The sequence below is a fragment of the Oratosquilla oratoria genome, chromosome 29 (genome assembly GCF_046742065.1).
Source record: "Oratosquilla oratoria isolate Oo_2021 chromosome 29, ASM4674206v1, whole genome shotgun sequence".
Classification (NCBI taxonomy): Eukaryota; Metazoa; Arthropoda; class Malacostraca; order Stomatopoda; family Squillidae; genus Oratosquilla; species Oratosquilla oratoria.
This window is the reverse complement of record NC_134805.1, coordinates 26464957-26487456: the sequence shown is the minus strand read 5'-3', so window position 1 is coordinate 26487456 and position 22500 is coordinate 26464957. Positions and strand designations below refer to the sequence as shown.

The 22500-nt window shown below is 42.3% G+C and overlaps 1 protein-coding gene across 2 annotated transcripts in view; it reads right to left on the bottom strand.

Annotated features, from left to right (window-relative positions):
- Positions 1–22500, bottom strand: part of LOC143040687 (uncharacterized) — a 51172-nt gene that overhangs the window by 6339 nt on the left and 22333 nt on the right. The window contains exons 2-4 of one of the 2 annotated variants that reach the window (XM_076211983.1): positions 13841–14007; positions 6492–6569; positions 1260–1401 (exon numbers count right to left, since the gene is read on the bottom strand). In XM_076211983.1, coding sequence (XP_076068098.1) covers positions 1260–1401; positions 6492–6569; positions 13841–14007 — 387 coding nt within the window. The remainder of the gene's footprint in view (positions 1–1259; positions 1402–6491; positions 6570–13840; positions 14008–22500) is intronic. The other variant, XM_076211984.1, reaches the window with a different exon arrangement.

Below are 22500 nucleotides of genomic sequence, written 5' to 3'. Positions count from 1 at the left end.
GCTTTCAAGGGGTACACTGGAGAGTGTCCAAGGTTGAATTGTGGAGTCCGACATTGTGGAGTCAGACAATGGAGATTGGGACATGATACCAATATGGTTGGGGACATGGGCCAACACAGGACTCAGAAATTGCGGACCAGAGCTCTCATGAGGCCTGTTTACCAAGCCCACGAGAAACTCCGCTCCTAAAGTGTGACTTATAGGAGTATAGTCCCTGTTCCGATTACTTTGAGCAGTTGCTTATAGATGGCTCTCTGAGCGGTCAGCTTTCCCTTGCTGGCGTTCGGGTGACAGTTGCCAATCCATCGATAAATGAAACTCCGCCCTGTGATGGAGGTCAAAGTAAGTTGAAGGGTGGAAAGGCGGCCGGCATCTGCAGCATCAACAAGTATTTGCTAAAAGCCGGAGATAGGCCATGTTCCGAGGTTTGCATGCAGTGCTTTCCGGTGCTAGGCAGTCTGGTACCATTCTGTCTTTTAGAGAATAGGTCTGGTCGTTATAATCTGGAAGAAAAGGGAGATCGGAAGAACTGCAACAACTACCGCACTATTACATTGCTCGCCCATCCATAGCTGACACATCTGCTAAAGTTTCAAAGACCTGAGCAGTCTGGGTTTACGCCAGGTAAGTCAAAAATAGATCGGATCCTAGCGGTTCTTGTTCCTGTAGAACGCCAACGTGAGTCCCAACAAGGGCTTCTTGGAGTAGATGTCGGTCTCAAGAATTTTTTTTTCTTTTCTTTTCTTTTCTTTTCTTTTCTTTTTCTTTTTTAGTCGGTGCAATGTAGCGTGCTCTGGGATGTTCTGCGGAACCGTGAGGATTCCTGTGAAGATTATTGACCTAATATCTAGATTGTACTGGGGAGGTGTGTCTACCTTCTTTCCTGTTAATTCAGGAGGGTGGCTAATATGCATCCTCGACCCAAAAGTTTTCTTTAACTGCACGGACTAGGTATCGGGCAGCATTGTCGATCAATGTTATTGGGGAGCATCCATTAGCAACACTAAGGTCACCGACTACCTCTTTTGTGATGTTGTACTTCTTTCTTGCAGAGTCGTTGGAGGACCTGGTTGCAGCCCTACAGGCACTAAAAAAAAAAAAAAAAAAAAAAAAAAAAAAAAAAAAAAAAAAAAAAAAAAAAAAAAAAAAAAAAAAAAAAAAAAAAAAAAAAAAAAAAAAAAAAAACTGTCGGAAGAGAAAAAAAGAGGAACACAATAACATTGATAATTAATCATATAAAGAGTTTTTGATGGACTGACCTCGATGGAGCAGAACCCGAAGGTGAATCTTGGAGGAGAGCTTCGGATGGGTGTTCACTTGACAATCGTAGGTCGCCGAGTCTGAGGGCCGCACGTCCCTGATCTCCAGGAGCCAGTCATCTGTCTCCTCCGGATGCACCACCTGACACGGAGATATGATGATATGGTTTAACGAAGCGTTTCTCAACCAGGGTTCCCCGGAAGCCTAAGGTCCGGTAAAAGGTCCCTAAGGGTTCCGCGAGAACAAGTGAGATAAGCTAATGCACTTTTGATTTTTTATTTAATTTCATATACGTAATATAATTAAACACGCACGACATATTCGTGGTTATTGAAATAATGTAATATAGACATCATCCTATCTAACCTATAATTACAATGAAAATAAAATGAAAAAGATATGGTATATGTGTTTTTTTTTTTTGCGCAGGGGTTCCTTGAGACATGCAATTTATTTTAAAGGTTACGCAAGGGTAAAAAGGTTTTTAACGTCACACACTTCCCTCTGTCGGGAGTGAGGGTAGTTGTATTTATTCCCTCCCTAGTTTGTTTTCTTTTGTAAGAGGCTGTTATTTAAAAATAGCAACCTCCTCCCACCTTGTGCAACTGAAGAGGATTGCAGTTAGCCGCTGAAATAAATTGAATCGCTTATTCAGCTCTTTCTTTTCTCTGACTGTGGTGTTAGTTGTGATGTATATTTATATGTATATATATATATATATATATATATATATATATATATATATATATATATATATATATATATATATAATATACGGGAGATATAGAAAGGAGAGTTGGTAGGTTGGAACTCCTCTTTTGTCATGAAAAAGTGACCCCAACAGCAAAAGATTATAATGCAGTTTTTTTGTTTCACATAAAATCTCTGCGGTGACAAGAATGGTACCCCTCCTCTCCCCCTCGTTTCCTTTGTAGCCAAAAGAAATTAGCATCTGTAAGAAATGAGTACATAGACAAACAAAACAAATAATTAAGTAAACAAATATACAAATAAAGGATAAAGGGGCCGTGGATTGCGTGTACATCGAATATAATTCTTCAAATATACAGGGGAAGAGAGAGGCAATTCTGTGAAGCTCTTGTATTTACAAAAAAAAAAAACGTATTGCTCAGTGGATAGGAATTCATGTGGGAAGAGGTTGTGGTGTCTACTGTTCAGAGACAGAGAACCTCGTGAGGAAATGTTAAGAAAGGGTAAAGGTGGCTAGCATGCTACTTGCTATTGCTACTTCGTTTGAGTAGAAACGACTTCGGTTACGATTTTTTTTTTTTTTTCAAATGTCAAATAACTTGCGTCACATAATGAAAAACTGAATGATGAACTAAGAAATTAAACCTAGAATACGAATATTAGACACATTGTTGAGATTTTTTTAAGGAAGTCTAGAATACATAATCAAAGTCGTTTTTACTCAAACGAAGAAGCAAAAGCAAGTAGCATGCTAGCCTAGTGTGCTGCCACCTGAAGTGGGCTGGTCGTAGGTTTACGAGTGTATAGGCAGGTAACAGATTGGGTCAATCTGAAGGCAAGTTTGGCAAAGGGAAAAGGCGGAGTGCCCAAGGATTTTTTCCTACACTATACACACGGATCACAAGAACATAAGAATAGAGGAGACTGCAAGAGGCACTAGGCAGCTCCATGTCCATTACCACCTTTCATCACAATCCGTAAAGTTATCTCATCGTCTCTTAAAACAACTTTTGTTTCAACGTTCACTACATTGTTGCTAAGTCTATTCCATTCGTCATCCACTCTGCTGGTACATCAATTCTTGTTTATTTCCTTTTTAAACCTAAATTTGTCCAGTTTAATTCCATTACTACGAGTCCTGTCCTGCTGTTTTAATGTGGATGGAATTAAGGACCACAATGGAAATAAGCGTACATGCTTTTTTGTGTTATCCCCGGCAATTTGCAATTATTGTTTCGAACTGTGTTCTTGTTATTATCTGCACTTCATGTATATTGATTCTTTGCCAAATAATTTTATTATTATTATTTTTTCTATTATCTTTATTATTTTTATTATTTTTATTATTTTATTATTTTATTATTTTATTATTTTATTATTTTATTATTTTAGTATTTCATTATTTCATTATTTTATTATTTTATCATTTCATTATTTCATTATTTTATTATTATTATTATTATTATTATGATGTAGAGAAGAAAGAGACAAAACGGAGAGAAGACATGGGAGGGAGGGAGGGAGGGAGATGTGGGAATTGACACACACGACGCTCTCTGGGGGATGGCGTGGCCTTGTTGTAGAATTGAAAAAGTGCGTCACCAGCCATTGGTGGGCATTTGCCAGGAGGCTGGCTGGTGTGGAGAGGGAGGTGGGTGGGTGGGTGTGGCTTTGATGTAAAGAAGACCAACGTCATGAAGGTGGGGTTAGATCACTTGTTCTCGCCCTTTTTCATTCCTTTCCTCCCTTTCGTGAATTCTCAACGTTCGTGTGGCTTCCCTTTGTTTTTCTTCCCAAATCCCGCATCGCAATAAATAAATAGATAGATAAATTAATTAATTAATTAATTAATAAATAAGTAAAAATAGATGAATAGATATCAATAATAATAATGATAATAATGATGATAATGATGGTGATAATAATAATGATAATAATGATGATGATGATAGTGATGATGATGATAGTGATGATGATGATAATGATGATGACAATGATGATGATGACGATGACGACGATGATGAAAATAGAATGTTGTTGAAGAGAAACCCTTTGCTTTATTTCAGAGCTGTTAATCATAATTATCTTATATTTCCTCTGCCTGGACATTAGTGAGATTTTTGTTTTATATTCAGATTCCTCACATTCCATAGAAATATATACTTTGTAACAGCAGACCATGGGCCTCCCTAAATTATTGTCATGTCTCCCTTGCTAGCCATACCTCCCTAAATTCTTGTCATGGCTCCCTTGTAGTCCATGCCTCCCTAAATTCTTGTCATGGCTCCCTTGTTGTCCATGCCTCCCTAAATTCTTGTCATGGCTCCCTTCAAAGCCATACCTCCCTAAATTCTTGTCATGTCTCCCTTCAAAGCCATGGCGCCGAGGTTGAGAACAACTTTGTTAGATGAAGAACGTTTTTTTTTTTTTTTTTTTTTTTTTTTTTTTGAATGAATGAATGAATGAAATGTCACTCCCACGGGCTTTGTTTGAGCCCGTGCGGTGTGTGTTTATGTACCCTGGGTCTGTGATCAAACCAAGAACTTGAATACACCAATACATTGCGTACAGTATACGCATACATGTGATGGATACTTTCCCCATCCCAGGAAGGACGCCCCTATAGATCTTGATCGGGAGTGAGAAACCCAACTGAACCAAAGCGTACCGTTGCCGGAGGTCTTTGGGCAGAGGCAAAGGGAACTTGGCCTTCTCAGACGAAGGGGTGTCCTAGAAGGAGAGAGAGAGAGAGAGAGGGGGGGGGAATGTGACATTAAAGGGAGAAAATAAGGAACACAAGTAGTTTGGCTTGGCACTCCAAAATATTTCCTAAGGAGGAGGAGGAGGAGGAGGAGGAGGAGGAGGAGGAGGAGGAGTCTGTAATGTGTCACCTTCATGTAGACACAGTGCCAAAAACCTGCTGATACCTCTAAGGCCCTCCCCTCCCTCCCCTCCCTCCTTTCCTCCCTCCCTCCCTCCCTCCCCTTACAGCCTTCATCCCTCGCTGATTGTCAGCCTCCTCCTCTGCTATCTCCACCATAGCCGCGTTTTATTTGTTTGTTATCATTTGTCTGTTTGTTTATTACTGTTTGCTTGATAATAATTTATTATTATATATTTGTCAATTTATTATTATCTACTATTTACCTGTTTGTTTATTATTCAACTTTAACTATTTATTTATTTATTTCATTTATTATATATATATCATTATGATTTTTATTTGTCTATTTATTATTATTATCATTTTTTCCCATCCGACCTAGTTATAGACCAAAAGGTCTCCTGTCGGTATGTTCCTCCTATGTAATCCTTTGTAATGTCATACATCCATTCATATTCTTTCTCTCTGTTTTCCTTTAATTCCATAAGATATCGTGGGTACAATCACTCTTATATGTAGCTTTATCTTTTACAATCATCCCTAAATACCTATTTCTCGTAACACTCTTCATTCGAAACAAATATCTAATTGCCCCTCTTGAGGTGGCGGGACACTAGGCAATCTCACTAGCATGCTACTTGCTTCTGTTATTTCGTTTGAGTAGAAACGATTTCTGTTACGATCTTTTGTTTTTCGAATTTCCAAATGTCAAAGTACTCTTGCATCATGTAGTCTAGAATATTGAAACCGAAATAGTTTCTGCTCAAACGAAGTAGCAAAGCCAAGTAGCATGGTAGCTTAGTGTGCCGTCATTTTTACTCTACCACTTTTACGTCAACTCTTCCGTAGACTGCCACGTGACCCATTTCCTCCTCCACTTCCTCCTCCACTTCCTCCTCCTCCTCCTCCTCCTCCTCCTCCTCCAGCCTCCCGCCCTTCAAACGTCACATCCCCATCACTTCTTGGTTGTACACATCACCACTATGTAAGTCAAAGGAGGCGTTCACACACAACCGCGCAGTTTTTCCTTGACTATGCGGTACCGCCGCGGTTTCCGCGCGGTTCAAACCGCTAGTGTGAATAGGGCCTTAATCTCTCCCTTCACTCACCCTCTCACTCACCGACCGCTACAATCACGTCAGAATCAGCCACAACCGCAGAGTCATCCACAAACAACAAAGGGAAACTCCCACGACGTTTCACTCTCGGGCCAACAACTCGAACCCTCTACCCTGTATTCTCGCCTTTGTAGAAACTCCAGTCTCCTCAAAGCATCCACTTTTTCCAATCCTTACCCCCACACATGTGTATACGTATATGTATATATATATATATATATATATATATATATATATATATATATATATGCAATATATATATATATATATATATGCAATATATATATATATATATATGTATGTATATATATATATATATATATATATATATATATATATATATATATATATATACATATAAACTACAGTTCTTCATTAAGTACATGGTTAATTAAATTCCACGGTCCAAAGACCTCTGTAAGGGCCACCGTCCTAGTCTCCTGAAAGGGAAGTTTCGCAACGTTGCGCCGAATCTTCATCATCATCAGTCTTTTATAAACTAGTCATTGCCCACTTACTGAGAACCGCTTGTCGGTGGTGACGGTGAAGCGGTCGACGGCCAGCACCGTGAGGTCCCTCGTGCGAATCCACGACACCTGAAGAAACAAGACAGATTAGGTCCACAGTCAGTGAACATGTGGCAATACGCCACTTCTGCAGTGTCCACTTAACGCATATAACATTTTTGTAATATAAAATTACTAATCGTGGTCAGTCTATTATATGTATCCGTGGTAATGAAATTGTATATTGTAAATATTGTTGTCACATACTAGGATAGCCAATATATTGTAAATACTGTCTATATGTAACATAATTTCATAAATTGTACAAAGCATTAGATATTCATTGTGTATAGTTTATGTGGTGGCGGACGGGTAATTACTTGAAGTTCAGAAGAGATAATAAAATTTCATTTCATCCCTTCTCTTAAGGACGATAACCATGTACCATGATGTGGTTACTAACCACATCAAGTGGTGGCCCCGAACGATTCACCTTGGTGTGGTAACTAATCACATCAAACAAAACAAGAGCGCCACGAAGGAGAGTGACTAGGTGATGATAGCGACCGCAAGAAAACATGTCAGTTGTGCCGGCCATTCTTTCTTTCTTCCTTTCTTTCTCTTTCTTTCTTTCTCCTTTCTTTCTTTCTTTCTTTCTCTTTCTTTCTTTCTCTTTCTTTCTTTCTTTCTCCTTTCTTTCTTTCTTTCTCTTTCTTTCTTTCTTTCTTTCTCTTTCTTTCTTTCTAGAACAGCGTTTCCCAACCTTTTCCGACCATAGCACCCCCTGTTGTCATGTCTAAGCAGTCCAGCACCCCTATCTTGTTATTAGAAGGATAAAAGAAAGTGAAGTGTACTGCTTGACGATTTATTTTCTTGATTCCTTAGAAATGAAACAAATTGACAATATTGTTTGTAGAAGAAATAAGAACACCCTAGAAAAATAAAATAGCATGGAAAAAGTCAAATATGCACAACTAGGTAATTAATGACACATATATCAATGTGATTTTTGTGTGCATCACTTCCAAGCACCCCTCTATAATTCATTACAGCACCCCAGGTTGGGAAACGCTGTATATCTAGAGAGAGAGAGAAAGAGAGAGAGAGAGAAAGAGAGAGTAACATCACCGCGGCATCGCTTTGGCTCAGTCTTCCTCCTCCTTCTCCTCCTCCTCCTCCTCCTCTTCCTCCTCCTGCTGAAAGGTGCTCATCGAGTGACGACGGAGCTGCCAACTGAAAGGGCTATCACACTGGGTTATTTTACCTCCAACTTTCGAGTCATCGGCGGTACCGCCTACCTCCAGAACTTCTTCCGCCGTAAAATCACTATGGCAAAATATTTTGTTTTCTCAACAAAAATACGTAGAATCTCAGATCCCTTCCCGAAATCTGCGGCCTGCAAATCTGCTGTAACAGTCGAAGGTAAAATAGCCCAGTGTGATCATGCCTGAGCAAAGGAAGCAAATATGGCTCGTGGCTTTTGTCCTCCCAAGGAGTGCAGAATCAAGCAAAGGATCCCGACGAGTTTTTCAATTAGATTATAAATTAGAATAGATTCTCATAAGAAATTACGAAAAGAGAAAGAAAAAAATTAAAGGTTTACCTGGTCAATGAAAGTAGTCATACAAGTCAAGTCATCAAGCAAGACTTGATAAATCAGATGCTGTCTGGAGCAAGGTCATATTGCCTTATGGGAAAACGTTGCGCACAAGAAAGTAGTCATTAATGCGGGTCAAATAAGATCAATAGTATTGCACAATGGCCCATATTGAACAATATATTGTTGACGGTGTAGGGATGATATTGAATAGGCACACGTGTTTGGCCTGCACATTTGATGTCTTCAATATATTGTCATTCTTCAATATCAAGTGTTTGGCCTGTACATTTGATGTCTTCAATATATTGTGTCATTTTTCAATAATATCCGTACATTGTCAATAATATTATACAATAAGGAATATTACGCAATGATATTAAACGTCTAATGCTCGCATTAAGCTCGCACTGCAAGGATTAATTTGAGCGGCCTACCATTATTTTAAATTGAGCCTTTCACACTACGTCACTGCGGTTGCCCGGTTGCGCAACAGGCTATGGCTGTTGCCCGCTCCGGTAACAAGTGACCGTTACTGGCAGTTGCCGTCACCGACCGTCTCTTTTTCTTGACCAGCAAAGCCAACTGAAGCACCTCCTCCATTGATGCCATTCTTTCGACTAATGAGATGATGAGAAAGGATTCCACAACTCGGTGACAGTCACTGGTTGCTTGCAGTTGCCCGAGACTTTCACACTAGTCAACTAGTGACCGCCACTAGTGACGGTCACTAGTTGCCTAGTGTGAAAGGGGCCTTAGTGACGGCAGGTGGTGTGTTTGGGAGCCGACGCTCTCTCCTTTTACCCTTCTTGTTCGAATAGCCAGAGCAAATGACAGCCACCGGCAGCTGTTGGGAATCGTACCGGTGTCCTCCTCTTAGGAAGCCTGACCGGTGTCGTTGTGACACACGGGGAGGCGACCTGTCTACCTCCCTACCTACCTACCTACCTCCCTACCTACGCCTGGAGATGCTTATCTGCAGTACCAGCACGCAATTTTTGTTCCCCGTCAGGATTAAAACTCGGGTCACTCACGCACGAAGAAAGACGAAGAACACTTCCCCCGACCCACCTAAAAGCTCCACCACTGAGTTCTTACTGATCTCCAGTAAGTCCGGTTGATGGCCATAAGGTAGTATTACAAGTTATCTGGAGACTTAACTGAAAAGCAAAAAGTCTCTTCTCTCCATCTCCTCCTCCTCTTCCTCCTCTTTCTCCTCCTCCTCCTCTTCCTCCTCTGTACCGGGTGACACTTTCTTCCACCATCTGCTACAGGCTCTTTGGTTCCTCTCCATCCATCACTTCCACCCCTCCACCACTTCCCTCCGCCTCGGTCCTACGGTAACGAAGGTCTCTCTCTCTCTCTCTCTCTCTCTCTCTCTCTCTCTCTCTCTCTCTCTCTCTCTCTCTCTCTCTCTCTCTCTCTCTCTCTCTCTCTCTCACTATCTCTCTCTCTCTCTCTCTCTCTCTCTCTCTCTCTCTCTCTCTCTCTCTCTCTCTCTCTCTCTCACTATCTCTCTCTCTCTCTCTCTCTCTCCTCTCTCTCTCTCTCTCTCTCTCTCTCTCTCTCTCTCTCTCTCTCTCTCTCTCAGACTCTATGATGGCTCGCTTCTCTTTCTCCCCGTGGCATCGGGCCATCGGGTGCCAAGCCATTTCATCTTCAAAATGGTCACCGCTGCCACCGCCACAGGGCCACTTTATTCCTTTATTCCTCCTCCTCTTCCTCCTCCTCCTACACCTCCTCCTCCTCCTCCTCCTCCTCCTCTTCCTCCTTCCCCTCCTCCTCCTCCTCTTCCTTCTTCCTCATTAAAACAAAATAACACATTCTACTTCGTAGAAAGCAAACTAGACTTGATGATCGCAATCCTTTTACTTTAAAACCAAAAGTTAGATTTTCATCAAGAGGCCATGCACGCTTCTTGATGGAGCAAAGATCAAAGTTTGTTTTCGACTTTTGGGACAACGCCGCCTCCGTCGAAGCAGAACCGGGAACTGGACATTCCTGCGACAAAATGTGTGTGTGTGTGTGTGTCTGTGTGTGTGTGTGTGTGTGTGTGTGTAATCGAGACCTATTACACTCTCGGGCGAGACCTGAAATCCCATATATGGCCCGATCCCTGTGGTAATGGTGTGATTTTACACACACACACACACACACACACACACACACACACACACACACACACACACACACACACACACACACACACACACACACACACACACACACAACTCTTTGCCCACCACAGTTAGAATGCTAGCACGTAGTGCAACAATGATTTTTTTTTTTTTTTCATCTCTCGGCGGGACTCGAACTCGAATCGCAGAGTAAGCGGTCGAGAGCGGTATAACTGCACCATATATGTATGTATATTTGTATGTATGTATTTATATGTGTGTAGTATGTACGTATGTATGCATGTTATATATATATATATATATATATATATATATATATATATATATATATATATATATATATATATATAAAGTATTTCTGTGTGTGTGTGCGCGTTTGCGTGTGTGTGCATGTGTATGTGTGTTTGTGTGTGTGTGTGTTTGCGCGCGCGCGTGTGTGTATGTGTGTGTGTGTGTGTATTTACCTAGTTGTATTTTACGGGAAGAGAGCTATGTGTGTGTGTTTGTGTGTGTGTGTGTGCGCGCACGTGCGTGTATACGTGCGTATGTGCGGAGTTGAAGATATGCAATTAAGAGTCCGTATCTGTCTCATCTGTCAAACATTTACTTACATTCATTGACGCATTGACGTGGAGAGATCCGTATCCTAAAGGTGACGGCACACTAGGCATTTCTCGCTAGCATGCTACTTGCTTTTGCTACTTGCTTTTGCTATTTCGTTTGAGTAGAAACGACTTCGGTTACGATCTTTTGTTTTTCAAATTTCCAAATGTCAAATTACTCTTGCGTCATATAGTGAAAAGCTGAATGACGAGCTAAGAAAAGTTAAACCTAGAATACGAATGTTAGACACATTATTGAGTAGGCTATTCTTACGGAAGGCTAGAATGTTGTAACCGAAATCGTTTCTACTTAAACGAAATAGCAAAAGCAAATAGCATGTTATCATAGTGTGCCGCCATCATTTTGATCCTCTAATTTCTTCTGTTTCTTGTTATCTTCTTGATTGGTCTGTCACCCCTTACTATATATATATATTTTTTTTTTTTTTTTTTTTTTTTTTTTTTTTTTAGTAAAGATAACTTTCCTGGAATTTCTTTCCTTCCGCTCTTCTAATGTGAGAAATTTCGGTTTTATCCAAATCATATTCCAAACCAGCCTGTTCTGGAATGAATTTTGGTTCCCGTATTTTGTAATCTATGTCTCATATATCTCTCTTTTTATGTGGTTACCTCGCTACCACAGCGTATTTTAGTCTGAGGTTGACCAGATTTTCAAATATTTTGTTTTTATCATATCTCTGTTGAGATAATGAAATGCCAACCTTTGAGACCATAATAATGAAGGAGACTGCAAGAGACCATATCATTTACCGTCTCTATCCATAAGTTATCTCATTTTCTCTTAAAGCAACAAATCAATTCAGCGCTCACAACATGGTTACTAAGTCTATTCCATTCGTTAACTACTCTATTCGTAAACCAGTTCTTGCCTGTTTCCTTCTTCAACCTAAATTTGTCAAATTTAAATCCATTAATATGGGTCCTGCCCTACCGTCTTAATATGATGACCTTGCTATCATCACCCTAGTTAAAGCCCTTGACCCATTTGAATACTTCTATCAGATCGCCCTGTACTCTTCGTCTTTCCAGAGAGTATAAGTTAATGTGTCTAAGCTTGTTTTCGTGTAGTGAATTTGTAAAAGTTTAAGTAGAGACTTTAGTCATTCTCCTCTGTACTGATTCATGCAGGACGAGGATATTCCAGCGATATGATTGCTTGGTGTGTGTATCTTGTTTTGATGTGTTTTTGTGAATGAGTGCTTATTGCTTTTACTGTTTTATTTGATTTATTAATTTATTTATTTGTATATGATATGCGCTGAATGGCCTACCGGCTCCGGCGTTTGGCCTTCAAGCAAAAAAATATCATAAATCAAAATCAATCAATCTGTACTGATTCGAGTGAATTAATATCCATTCAATAGGACGGAGACCAAAACTGCATCGCAAATTCAAGGATAGATAGAGTTTAATTATCACCTCTGCAGTTTTGTTTGTAAACGTTCTAGCAATAAATCCTAATGTCCTCTTAGCCCTAGACCTGGCATTATACATTAACCAAGCGTTTCTCAACTAGGGTTCCCCGGAACCCTAAGGTTCCCCGGAACCCTAAGGTTCCGCAAAGGGTCCCTAAGAGTTTCGCGAGAACAAGTGAGATAAGCTAACGCACTTTTGATTTTTTATTTAATTTCATATACGTAATATAATTAAACACGCACGACATATTCTTGGTTATTGTAATAATGCAATATAGACATCATCCTATCTAACCTATTATTACGATGAAAATAAAATGAGAAAGATATGGTATATGTTTTTTGTTTGTTTTGTTTTTTGTTTTTTTTACGCAGGGATTCTTTGAGACATGCAATCTATTCTAAAGGTTACGCAAGGGTAAAAAGGTTGAGAAACGCTGCATTAACCGTTCGTATTTCTCCTCCGTTATTATGTTTACTCCCCTAATTAAGATCCCCAAGTGCTCTTCCTCCTTTTCTCGCGTGTTTTTTTCTCTTCATATTTTCTGCATAGCTGCATGACACTCTCCTCTGGTTTTGGCCCACTTCCAAAATTATGCCTTTCTTTATAATGAATTTCATCTTCCACTCCTGGTTTCATGCATTAAACTTATCGAAGTCTTCTTGTAGTAAATTATAATAGTTTTTATTTTTACACCTTTCCATGATCTTGACCTCATTGGCTCTGCGGTGCAGTGGTACCGCTCGCGACTTCTAATCCAGCGGTCCAAGGTCGATTCTCGCCCAGTGCTGAAATATTTTAAGCATTGCTGCAATGCGAGCCGGCATTCCAACTCTTGTGGGGCAAAGAACTGTTTGTGTGTGTGTGTGTGTGTGTGTGTGTGTGTGTGTGTGTGTGTGTGTGTGTGTGTAAAACGTCACAGCATAAAAAATCGGATATATATGAGCTCTGAGCTCACATCCGGGAGGGTAATATCTGTCGACCACGAGTCCAACACTTGATCCAAGACTGGTGAGTTGGCGAATAAGTTAGTAACAAGCCAACACCTCCGGCATCCTTAACCGATCTCTATCTTTGGTACTAATCCATCTGTCATCTCTTCAATCCGACATCTCATACTTCATTACTGTTCGCATGAGCCTATCTTTCATGGGACCTTTCATCCATCCCAGTGTGATTCCTTTAAGTCCTCTAGGATCTCTCAGCTTCCACGTAAATCTTTGGTGGGGCACCATGTCTACAGCATTCTACAGATCCAAGTACACAGAGTCCACCCAGCCATCTCTTTGATGAAGCGCATAAACAACTCTCAGATAAAGACGTGCCACATTCTTTACACGGGACCTTCCGTTCCTCAATTTTAATTTGATTATCTTTAGTGTTCAAGAAAATACCAAAAAACAGAACATTTACGTCTATAAAGCAGGAGGCTGACACAGGACCTAAGTCTGAATTAAAAATTATCTTTAGTGTTCATGAAAACAGCAACAAATAAAAGATGTACGTCCAAGAAGCAGGAGACTAACTCGTCGAGCATCTCTCGGTACTGTATGCTGCCAAGAACACCAACTTCATCGCGCGACTTACCGTTTTATCATTTAGATCGTGCACCCGACAGGGCAGCGAGGCCGTGTGCCCGGCCACGGCCGTGACGTTTCGTGACGTCACAGCAAGCGTCGGCTCCACGTCCAATCGGTCGTCGCGCCACCAGCGCTGAGAGCGCACGCCAAAGCCACCCACCACCATCATGTCGCCTGTGGGGTCAAGAGCAAAAAGGGGTTTGAGCTGGAGGGAGGGAGGGAGGGAGGGGTGATGCGCGTGGGTGTGCGTACACACATGCACGCAAGCATGCACACACACACACACTGAATGAAGAAACAGTGAGTTCATAAACTATACAAGAATGTAAGATCAAACTAGATGCTGAAAGATACAAAAACGGGTCACTACGAGCATAGCTCTCTTCCCGTAAAATATAACTAGGTAAATACACACACACACACACGCACGAATTTAAGAGCAAACTAGACACTGCGAGATACAAAGGCGGGACTCCACAAGCGTAGCTCCCTTTCCCGTAAAATACAACTAGGTAAATACATAAGCATGAACTCGAAGAGGTACCATACAGCAGAATGAAAAAAATGTCTGGTGAAAGCAAGAATAATCATATGAAATTCTTAAAACGTGGACTGGACATGTGGAAAGCAGGGATAGTGTCACCATAGGATGTGTCCCTACCCAGGAAAACTGTGTTGAAAGGAACCTAATATGTGTTTACCTTATTGGACATAACATGACTTAGGAGACTCTGATGGAGAGCTGTGGACGTATCATGTCGTTAAGTGATTTCAGTTATTGGCCAAATAACGTTAAGACTTTTTACCAAAGGCCAATCATTGGACTTGAATAAGGAACCCGATATGTATTTACCTTATTGGACACAACATGACTTAAGAGACTGATGGAGAGCTGTGGACGTATCACGTCGTTAAGTGATTTCAGTTATTGGCCAAATAACGTTAAGACTTTTTACCAAAGGCCAATCATTGGACTTGAATAAGGAACCCGATATGTATTTACCTTATTGGACACAACATGACTTAAGAGACTGATGGAGAGCTGTGGACGTATCACGTCGTTAAATGATCTCAGTTATTGGCCAAATGACGTTAAGACTTTTTACCAAAGGCTAATCACTGGGCTTGAATAAGGAATGTACTGCCTCAGAGAAGGTGGTTTTCTCATAACTGAGGAACCCCCCAGGGCTTTCAGAAAGAAAGGGAGCAGATTCTGGGTCAGTAAGACTGTGCTAATTCTCCAGATAACATTTTCCACTAACACCAGCACTTACAACAAAAGAAAATTTTAGACATTTAGTTTATACTCCTACTTAGGAAAATGATATTTATCGCATCTCTCCATGACTGGAGAGAAACGCGACAGATGGAATGATTAATTACAGCAGCGTTTCTCAACCTTTTTACCCTTGCGTAACCTTTAGAATAAATTGCATGTCTCAAGGAACCCCTTCGTTATTTCCATCGTAATAATAGGTTAGATAGGGTGATATCTATATTACATTATTACAATAACCAAAAATATGTCGTGCGTGTTTAATTGTATTACGTATATGAAATTAAATCAAAAATCAAAAGTGCATTAGCTTATCTCACTTGTTCTCACAGAACCCTTAGGGACCTTTTGCGGAACCTTAGGGTTCCGGGGAACCCTGGTTGAGAAACGCTGGGTTACAAGTTGTCTGAGGTGGACGGATGCATGGACGAGAGAGTTTTCTGGGATGCTTTAGTGATACAATATTAAGAACGTTGGCAACCTGTGTCGTCATAATGCTTTACTCGGGAGCAACGAATTAAACAATCGAACGTCAAAGTGTTTATTGAAATGATGCAATATCGCCGTAGAAAATATATCCTTAGTAAGGATATTTGCAATTGTATGATATTTGCAAAAACGAATGATGGGTGACTGTGAGAAAGGATCAGTGTTTATGCTTGGGGGTGAAGATTATAAGATTATTGGAAAATCGACAAGCGAATATTCTCTTCTATGAGGAATTTGTTGTTACAGTGCGTTGTTCAGTTTAATTTGTGACAGCAGCACATAAAACCATGACGGATTTGCCCTTGGATGACGGAACCATGCATAAGTGATGATGAGACGGAATTTTAAAAATATTCTTTGTCAGTAAAAAAACTCTAAAATGTTTATCTTCAACACGAAGGTACCACGTTGTTGAGAAAATTATGCTTTGCTTTCAGCAGTATATGTGAATGAAGAATTATATATATTTTCTTGGGTTTGCTTGTATTCCTTTCATATAGGTAAAAGGTGCAGATGGAGAGATGATAATGGAAGAGACGGCAGTGAGAGGTAGAATATTTTAGGGAGTTGGTAAATGTGAAGGAGGATAGGGAGAGAAAGGTAGTTGCAGTGGGAAGCGCTAAGAAAAAGACAGTGATGAATGAGGAAAATGGAGGAGAAATAAGGAAAGATGAGGTGAAAGCCGTTGCTAAAATGATGAGAGCAGGTAAGGCACCTGGGTTGGATGGGTGTCATGCGGAGTGTCTGAAAAAGGGAAGTAGAGTGATGGTGGACTGGCTGATGAGGTTGTTTAGTGTTTATCTAAAAGAGGTTAGAGTGCCGGAGGACTGGAAGAGTACCTGTATAGGGAAAAGGGGACAAGTGTGAGTGCAGTAGTTTCAGAGGGATCAGTTTGTTAAGTGTAGTTGGGAAGGTATATGGGAGGGTTTTGATTGAAAGGATTAGGAGAGGAACAGAGGGAGTAATTGTTGAGGAACAGTGTGGGTTTAGGTCAGGTAGGGGTTGCGTAGATCAGATTTTTGTGGTAAGACAGATATATGAGAAAGCTTCAGGAAAAGGTAAGGATTTCTTTGGGCCTTTATGGATTTGGAAAAGGCTTATGGCAGGGTAGACAGGAAGGCACTGTGGGAGGTATTGCAGATATATGGGATAGGAGGAAAACTGTTAAGAGCAGTCAAGAGTTTTTACGAGAGTAGTAGAGCTTGTGTTAAAATCAGAAATGGAGAGACTGAGTAGTTTGAGGTAAAGGTGGGACTTCGCTAGGGAGGTGTCATGTTCCCATGGCTGTTCAGTTTATACATGGATGGGGTGGTGCGAGAGGTAAATGGGATACAAGCCAGTTGTTTCCTGACGATACTGCGCTTGTAGCATGATCAGAGGAGGGATTAAGGAAGTTAATGACAGAGTTTGGGAAGGTGTGTGAAAGAAGGAAGTTGAAAATAAAAGTGGGTGAAAGTAAAGTGATGAGATTTACAAGGTGGGAAGATGGCAGCAAATTGGAAGTGAATATTAAGGAAGAGAGACTGGACGAAGTGGATAGCTTTAGATATTTGAGTACGAATGTGGCAGGAAAAGGAGGAGTGGATGTGGAGGTAGAATGTAGATTGAGAGAAGAAAGTACGGTAAATGCCTTGGAAGATTAAAAAGTGTAATGAGAAATAGACATTTGTGAATGGATGCTAAAAGGAGATTATATGAAGGTGTGATTGTGCCGACAGCACGTTATGGGGCAGAAACATGGAACATAAGAGAGGAAGAGTTTAAATGCGTTTGAGATAAAATGCCTGAGAAATATGATAGGGGTTACTAGGCTGGATAGAGTGAGAAACGATGAGGTGAGGAGAAGAGTGGGGCTGAAAAGAGAGTTGGGAGATAGGGTTGATGAAAGAGTATTGGGATGGTTTGGACACATGGAAAGAATGAGTGAAGAAAGATTAGAAAAAGCTGTGGAAGGCAGAGGTGGAAGAAGTGAATATGAGCGAGCGACCAAGGATGAGATGGATGGATGGATGGGGTGAAAGGGGCACTGGGAAAGAGGGGAATGTCTGTTGAAGAAGGAAGGGAGAAGATAGAAGTTAGGAATGAGTGGAGAATAGTTGTGTATGGATGATGATATGATACATGGAAGGAAGCGAATTGGGGATGGGAGGGACGAGGGAGTATGTATGAATGATTTTTTGGCACAGCCCAAAGGGATTTCTCCCCGTCTTCTCTTTTTTCTGCTTAAGGGGATGGAGAGCGGGGTCGCCGATTAAATGAAGCGGCCTTGCTATGGATGTGCTGTGTCTTGCGACATTGCTCCTGACCCAGGGCAGTGGGTGAGATGCAGGGATGACCCGTCATCCAGGAGGAGCCAAAATAAGAGGGAGGGAGGGGGTGAATGAGAGTGGAGTATGTGGTGATAGAATGGGTAGGAAGGGATTTTACTCCTTTGTTTTTGGCTACCTCCCTTTAAGGTGGAAAAAAAAACGTTGGTGTATGTATATGTATTCTATGTAATATGTGATCTGTGGTTATTTATCATGTTCATTTTGGTTAGTGAAGACGATAGCGCCATCACCAATATATTTTGTAAAATCCAGCCAAATATCACGCACACACAAACGCACACACACGCGCACGCACACACACACACACACACACACACACACACACACACACACACACACACACACACACACACACTCGTGGCGCATTTGGTAGAGTTCCCGGCTGCCACTACGGTGGTCCGGGTTCGAATCCCGCCCAGGGCTGAAATAATTTCAGTATCGCTGCGCTGTGGGTTGTTATTCCAACTCTCGTGGGCGGGGAGTTGGTTATGTGTGTGCGTGTAAGGTCACAGCATTACCCATAGATAGGTCATATATGAGCTCTGAGTTCTCTTCCGGGAGGGAAATATCTGTCGATCACGAGTCCAACACGTGATCCAAGACTATGATGAATGGTGGTGAATCACACACACACACACACACACACACACACACACACACACACACACACAGCTCGATAGTATGGTAGTACCGTGCTCGACCGCAAATTCAGCGACCCGAGGTAATTGTGTTGCATCATTTATGTAAATAAGTAAAACGTTTCGAAAAGTTATAAAAACATCAAATAGAAAAATTTAGGACCTAAGAACTTGGATGGAAGCCAGTTGCCCGGACGGTTAACCCCGCTTCCAATTAGACTGATACCTTATTGATTTTTTTAAATAAATATTATATGTACAATACATTATAAGAACAGAATATTGTTACATATTTATTTATTTTAATTTTATTTTATTTATTTATTTTTATTTTATTTATTATTATTATTATTATTATTTTTTTTTTTTTACTAATCATCCTTTCTTAGGTTTTGTGCGCTGGTGGCGTCATCGGAAGCGTGCTGGTCCCGCATTTGCTTAGTTGTGGGTTCGAATCCCGCAATCCTCTCCGATTCCCACCAGTGAGTGTTACCTGCCCCAACAGTGCAAGCGCATAGGGCAAAGGTGATGGCTTCGGCCGCAATTACGCGCCTCCTGCCATAGATTCTTCACACTATGCATTTTGGCGAAAATATATTGGAACTGCAAATCTCACAAGTGTTATGCAAAATTTGTATTTCATCATCTCTCAAGCAAAGGATTGCCCTCCTAAGCCCAAAGGTGTCAGTAGTCATTGTTTTTAATCTTTAGATGCAATAGGAACTAACGGAACTGTTTGATGACAAGTACATTGCATTTTGTCGACTACGATGGCTTAGTTCGAGAGTTCTTAGCCTAAACGAAAACAGACGCAGACGACACAGGTGACGCAGGCGACGTAGGCGACACAGACGACGCAGCACAGAGCAAAAGCACACTCCCTGTTGCTGAAATGTAGCACAGTTTGAACTTCTCTCTCACATGAAAATGTTGAAGCATTTCAAATGAGAGAGAGGTTCAATCTGTACTTCATCTCAGCAACAGGCAGTCTGCCTTTGCTCTGTGCTGCGTCACCTATGTCGCCTGTGTCGCCTGTGTCGCCTGCGTCGCCTATGTCGCCTGCGTCTCAGTTTGCGCTTAGGCTAAGGGATAGAGATTTATGGGAGAGAAACTCTTGAAAAGAAAGACAGGAGAGGAACGAAGATGAGGACGACACGCGCCTTCCCCTGTCTGAGCATAGTTTCCCACACAAGTGTGTTGTCAGCAACAGCTCTTAAACGCTGAAGAAGAAGAAGAAGAAGAAGAAGAAGAAGAAGAAGAAGAAGAAGAAGAAGAAGAAGAAGAAGAAGAAGAAGAAGAAGAAGAAGAAGAAACAAAATATCCATTGGGTTCCAGGGAAGAACGGCGGTGTCGTCGTCGTTGTTGCCACACAACGCTGCATGCATGGCACCCGCGTGAGCTTCAGAGTGCGGTGCCCTTGGTTGAGGACGACGTAATGCACATTGCAGTTACTTGAAGTACCTGTGTGCATGACCTGACTGCAGGCAGCATTCGGGAAGGAGGAGAAGGAGGAAGAGGAGGAGGAGTTGGTGGTGGAGAATGAGGAGATAGTAGTGGAGGAGGAGGGGGAGGTGGAAGATGTGGAGGAGGTGCAGGAGGAGGAGCAGGGGGAGGAGGAGAAGGACAAGGAGGTGGAGGAGCAGAAGACGTCCGGAGAGACGCGTTGGGCCACCATCAGCCGCGTAGCCTTTCACTCTTACTCCTCCTCCTCCTCCTCTTACTCCTCCTCCTCCTCCCTTGGTTTCTCCGCCTGGGTCAGGATCCTGAAAATTCTTTTCTCCCCGCATGAACCACCTCCTCCATGCGATGGGCGTCTGGCGGGCTAAAGGCGTTATCACACTGGGCTCTTTTCCTTCGACAGTTGGAGCAGATTTGCAGGAGATAAATAATTGTATTCCAGCTTTTTTTTTTTTTTTTTTTTTTTTTTTTTTTTTTTTTTTTTTTTTTTTTTTTTTTTTAAATAGTATGCCATGGCGATTTCCCAGAGAGGAAAAAAAAAGTTCTGGAGCTGGATACTACCGCCGAAGAATCGGAGGTTGGAGGGAAACTAGCCCAGTGTGATAACCCTTTCAGCTGTGTTGGAATCTCAATAATCGTCACCACCGCCGCCGCTCTCCACTTTGAGGATGACATGGAGCTCATCCATCGTATTTTGAAAGAAAGGGAAGGGAAATCCTTGCCAGCCATTCCGCTCGCCAGCTGTCCGGGTGAAATTGATGCTGGGTGGGGCCACTCCCGGGTTGGTCTGCACGGGAGGCACTGATGCAAATGCATAATCTTCTCTTTCGCTGAGCTTTACGATGGAAATGATGATGATGGTAATAAAATTGTAAATCATAAGAGGACACCTGTGCAGCATTCCTGCAGTAGTAGTAGTAGTAGTAGTAGTAGTAGTAGTAGTAGTAGTAGTAGTAGTGGTGGTGGTGGTGATAGTAGTATTAGTAGTAGAAGTAGTAATAGTGGTCATAGTAGTGGTGGTAGTAGTAGTAGTAGTAGTAGTAGTAGTAGTAGTAGTAGTAGTAGTGGTGGTGGTGGTGGTGATACTAGTAGTAGTAGTAGTAGTGGTGGTGGTGATAGTAGTAATAGTAATAGTAGCAAGTGGTGAAGAGATGGCGAAAAGAACCTCATCACTTATCACCCAAGTCATAGACGCAGTAAAAGCAACCAACCGGATGTACAGTACGTCAATCAAGTACCGTGGTGTGCGTGCGTGGGAGTGTGTGTGTGGGGGGAGTTCGCGTGGAGTAAGCGACAGAGGGAAGAAGTCTTCGCACTTCGTTTCAACAACTCGGCCGATACAAACGACATCGTTCTCTATTCGGGGCGACAGCGGGGGGAGGAAGGAGGGGGTGGGGGGTTAGGGCAGATTTGCTCGAATCCACCCTCCCGCCCCACCCCTCCCTCTGTGGGGAATGTTGGTGTTACGCCCCCCGCCCCCCCAGGGGGTGCCTGCTCACTCCCGACTTACCTGGTTACATCAGTGTCCCCCTAAGTGCCTCCCCTTTCTCCCCCCCCCCGACTCCATCCAAACACAAACGCTCGCGCACCACTTACGAGGCAGTAAGTAACCTTCAAAGGTGAACAGCAGTACTCCGCAGCTATTTCGTCTTGGGGCTGAGCCAGAAGGACGGACGAACGGCGCCGCAGGGCCTCGTGCCGCTGCCGCCGCCGCCGCCGCCGCCGCTGCCGCCGCCCTTTTGCGGAGATGTGCGCAGCCAGCTGGCTGTTAACTCTGGTACGCAGTGGTTTCCCGCAACTGAAGAAAATCGTCGCCGGGCAGCAGCAGAATCCGAAAACAAGGAGAGAAAAAGCGCCGTGGAAGGGAGTGGAGATAGACATTAACGCTCAGAGTAAGCGAGGTATTTTCACGTGTTAAATCATTTCATCTGACGGATCAGAGAGTAAAAAGGGGACAGAGTGACGCCGGCACGGGAGGACAGACCTCAACACTTGAGCAGCCTGTGGTGTGGGACACGGGGACTTAAGAAGAAGAAGAAAAAGGAAAATATTGGAGCTCTGGGGTAGTGTACAGGCAAAGACACAGGCAGGGAGAACGAGAGTGAGGAAGGGAGAGGGAGACAGGGTGGGAGGGAGTTGGGGGTTCTTCAGCTGTAGCAAAATGGAAGCCGCATCTTCTTTGATGTTGGACTCGACCCACAGCTGCTGAGAAACAATAACAAGCAACCTCCTCTTGAGCGCCGCGCGCACTCTCGGGGTTATGAAGACGACGAGGACGACGATGTCTGCAGTAGTATCACATTCATGCGCGTCTTCTTCTTTTCTGTCAGTCTCTTTGCTTTGCTTCCTTTTTATTTTGGGGATGGAGGGGGGTGAGAGAGAGGGATAGGGGTTTAGCGTAGCTGTTGTTGCTGATGTCCCCTGTGAAGGAATGATCACACTGGGCAAAGGGTTATCACACTGGGCAAAGGGTTAT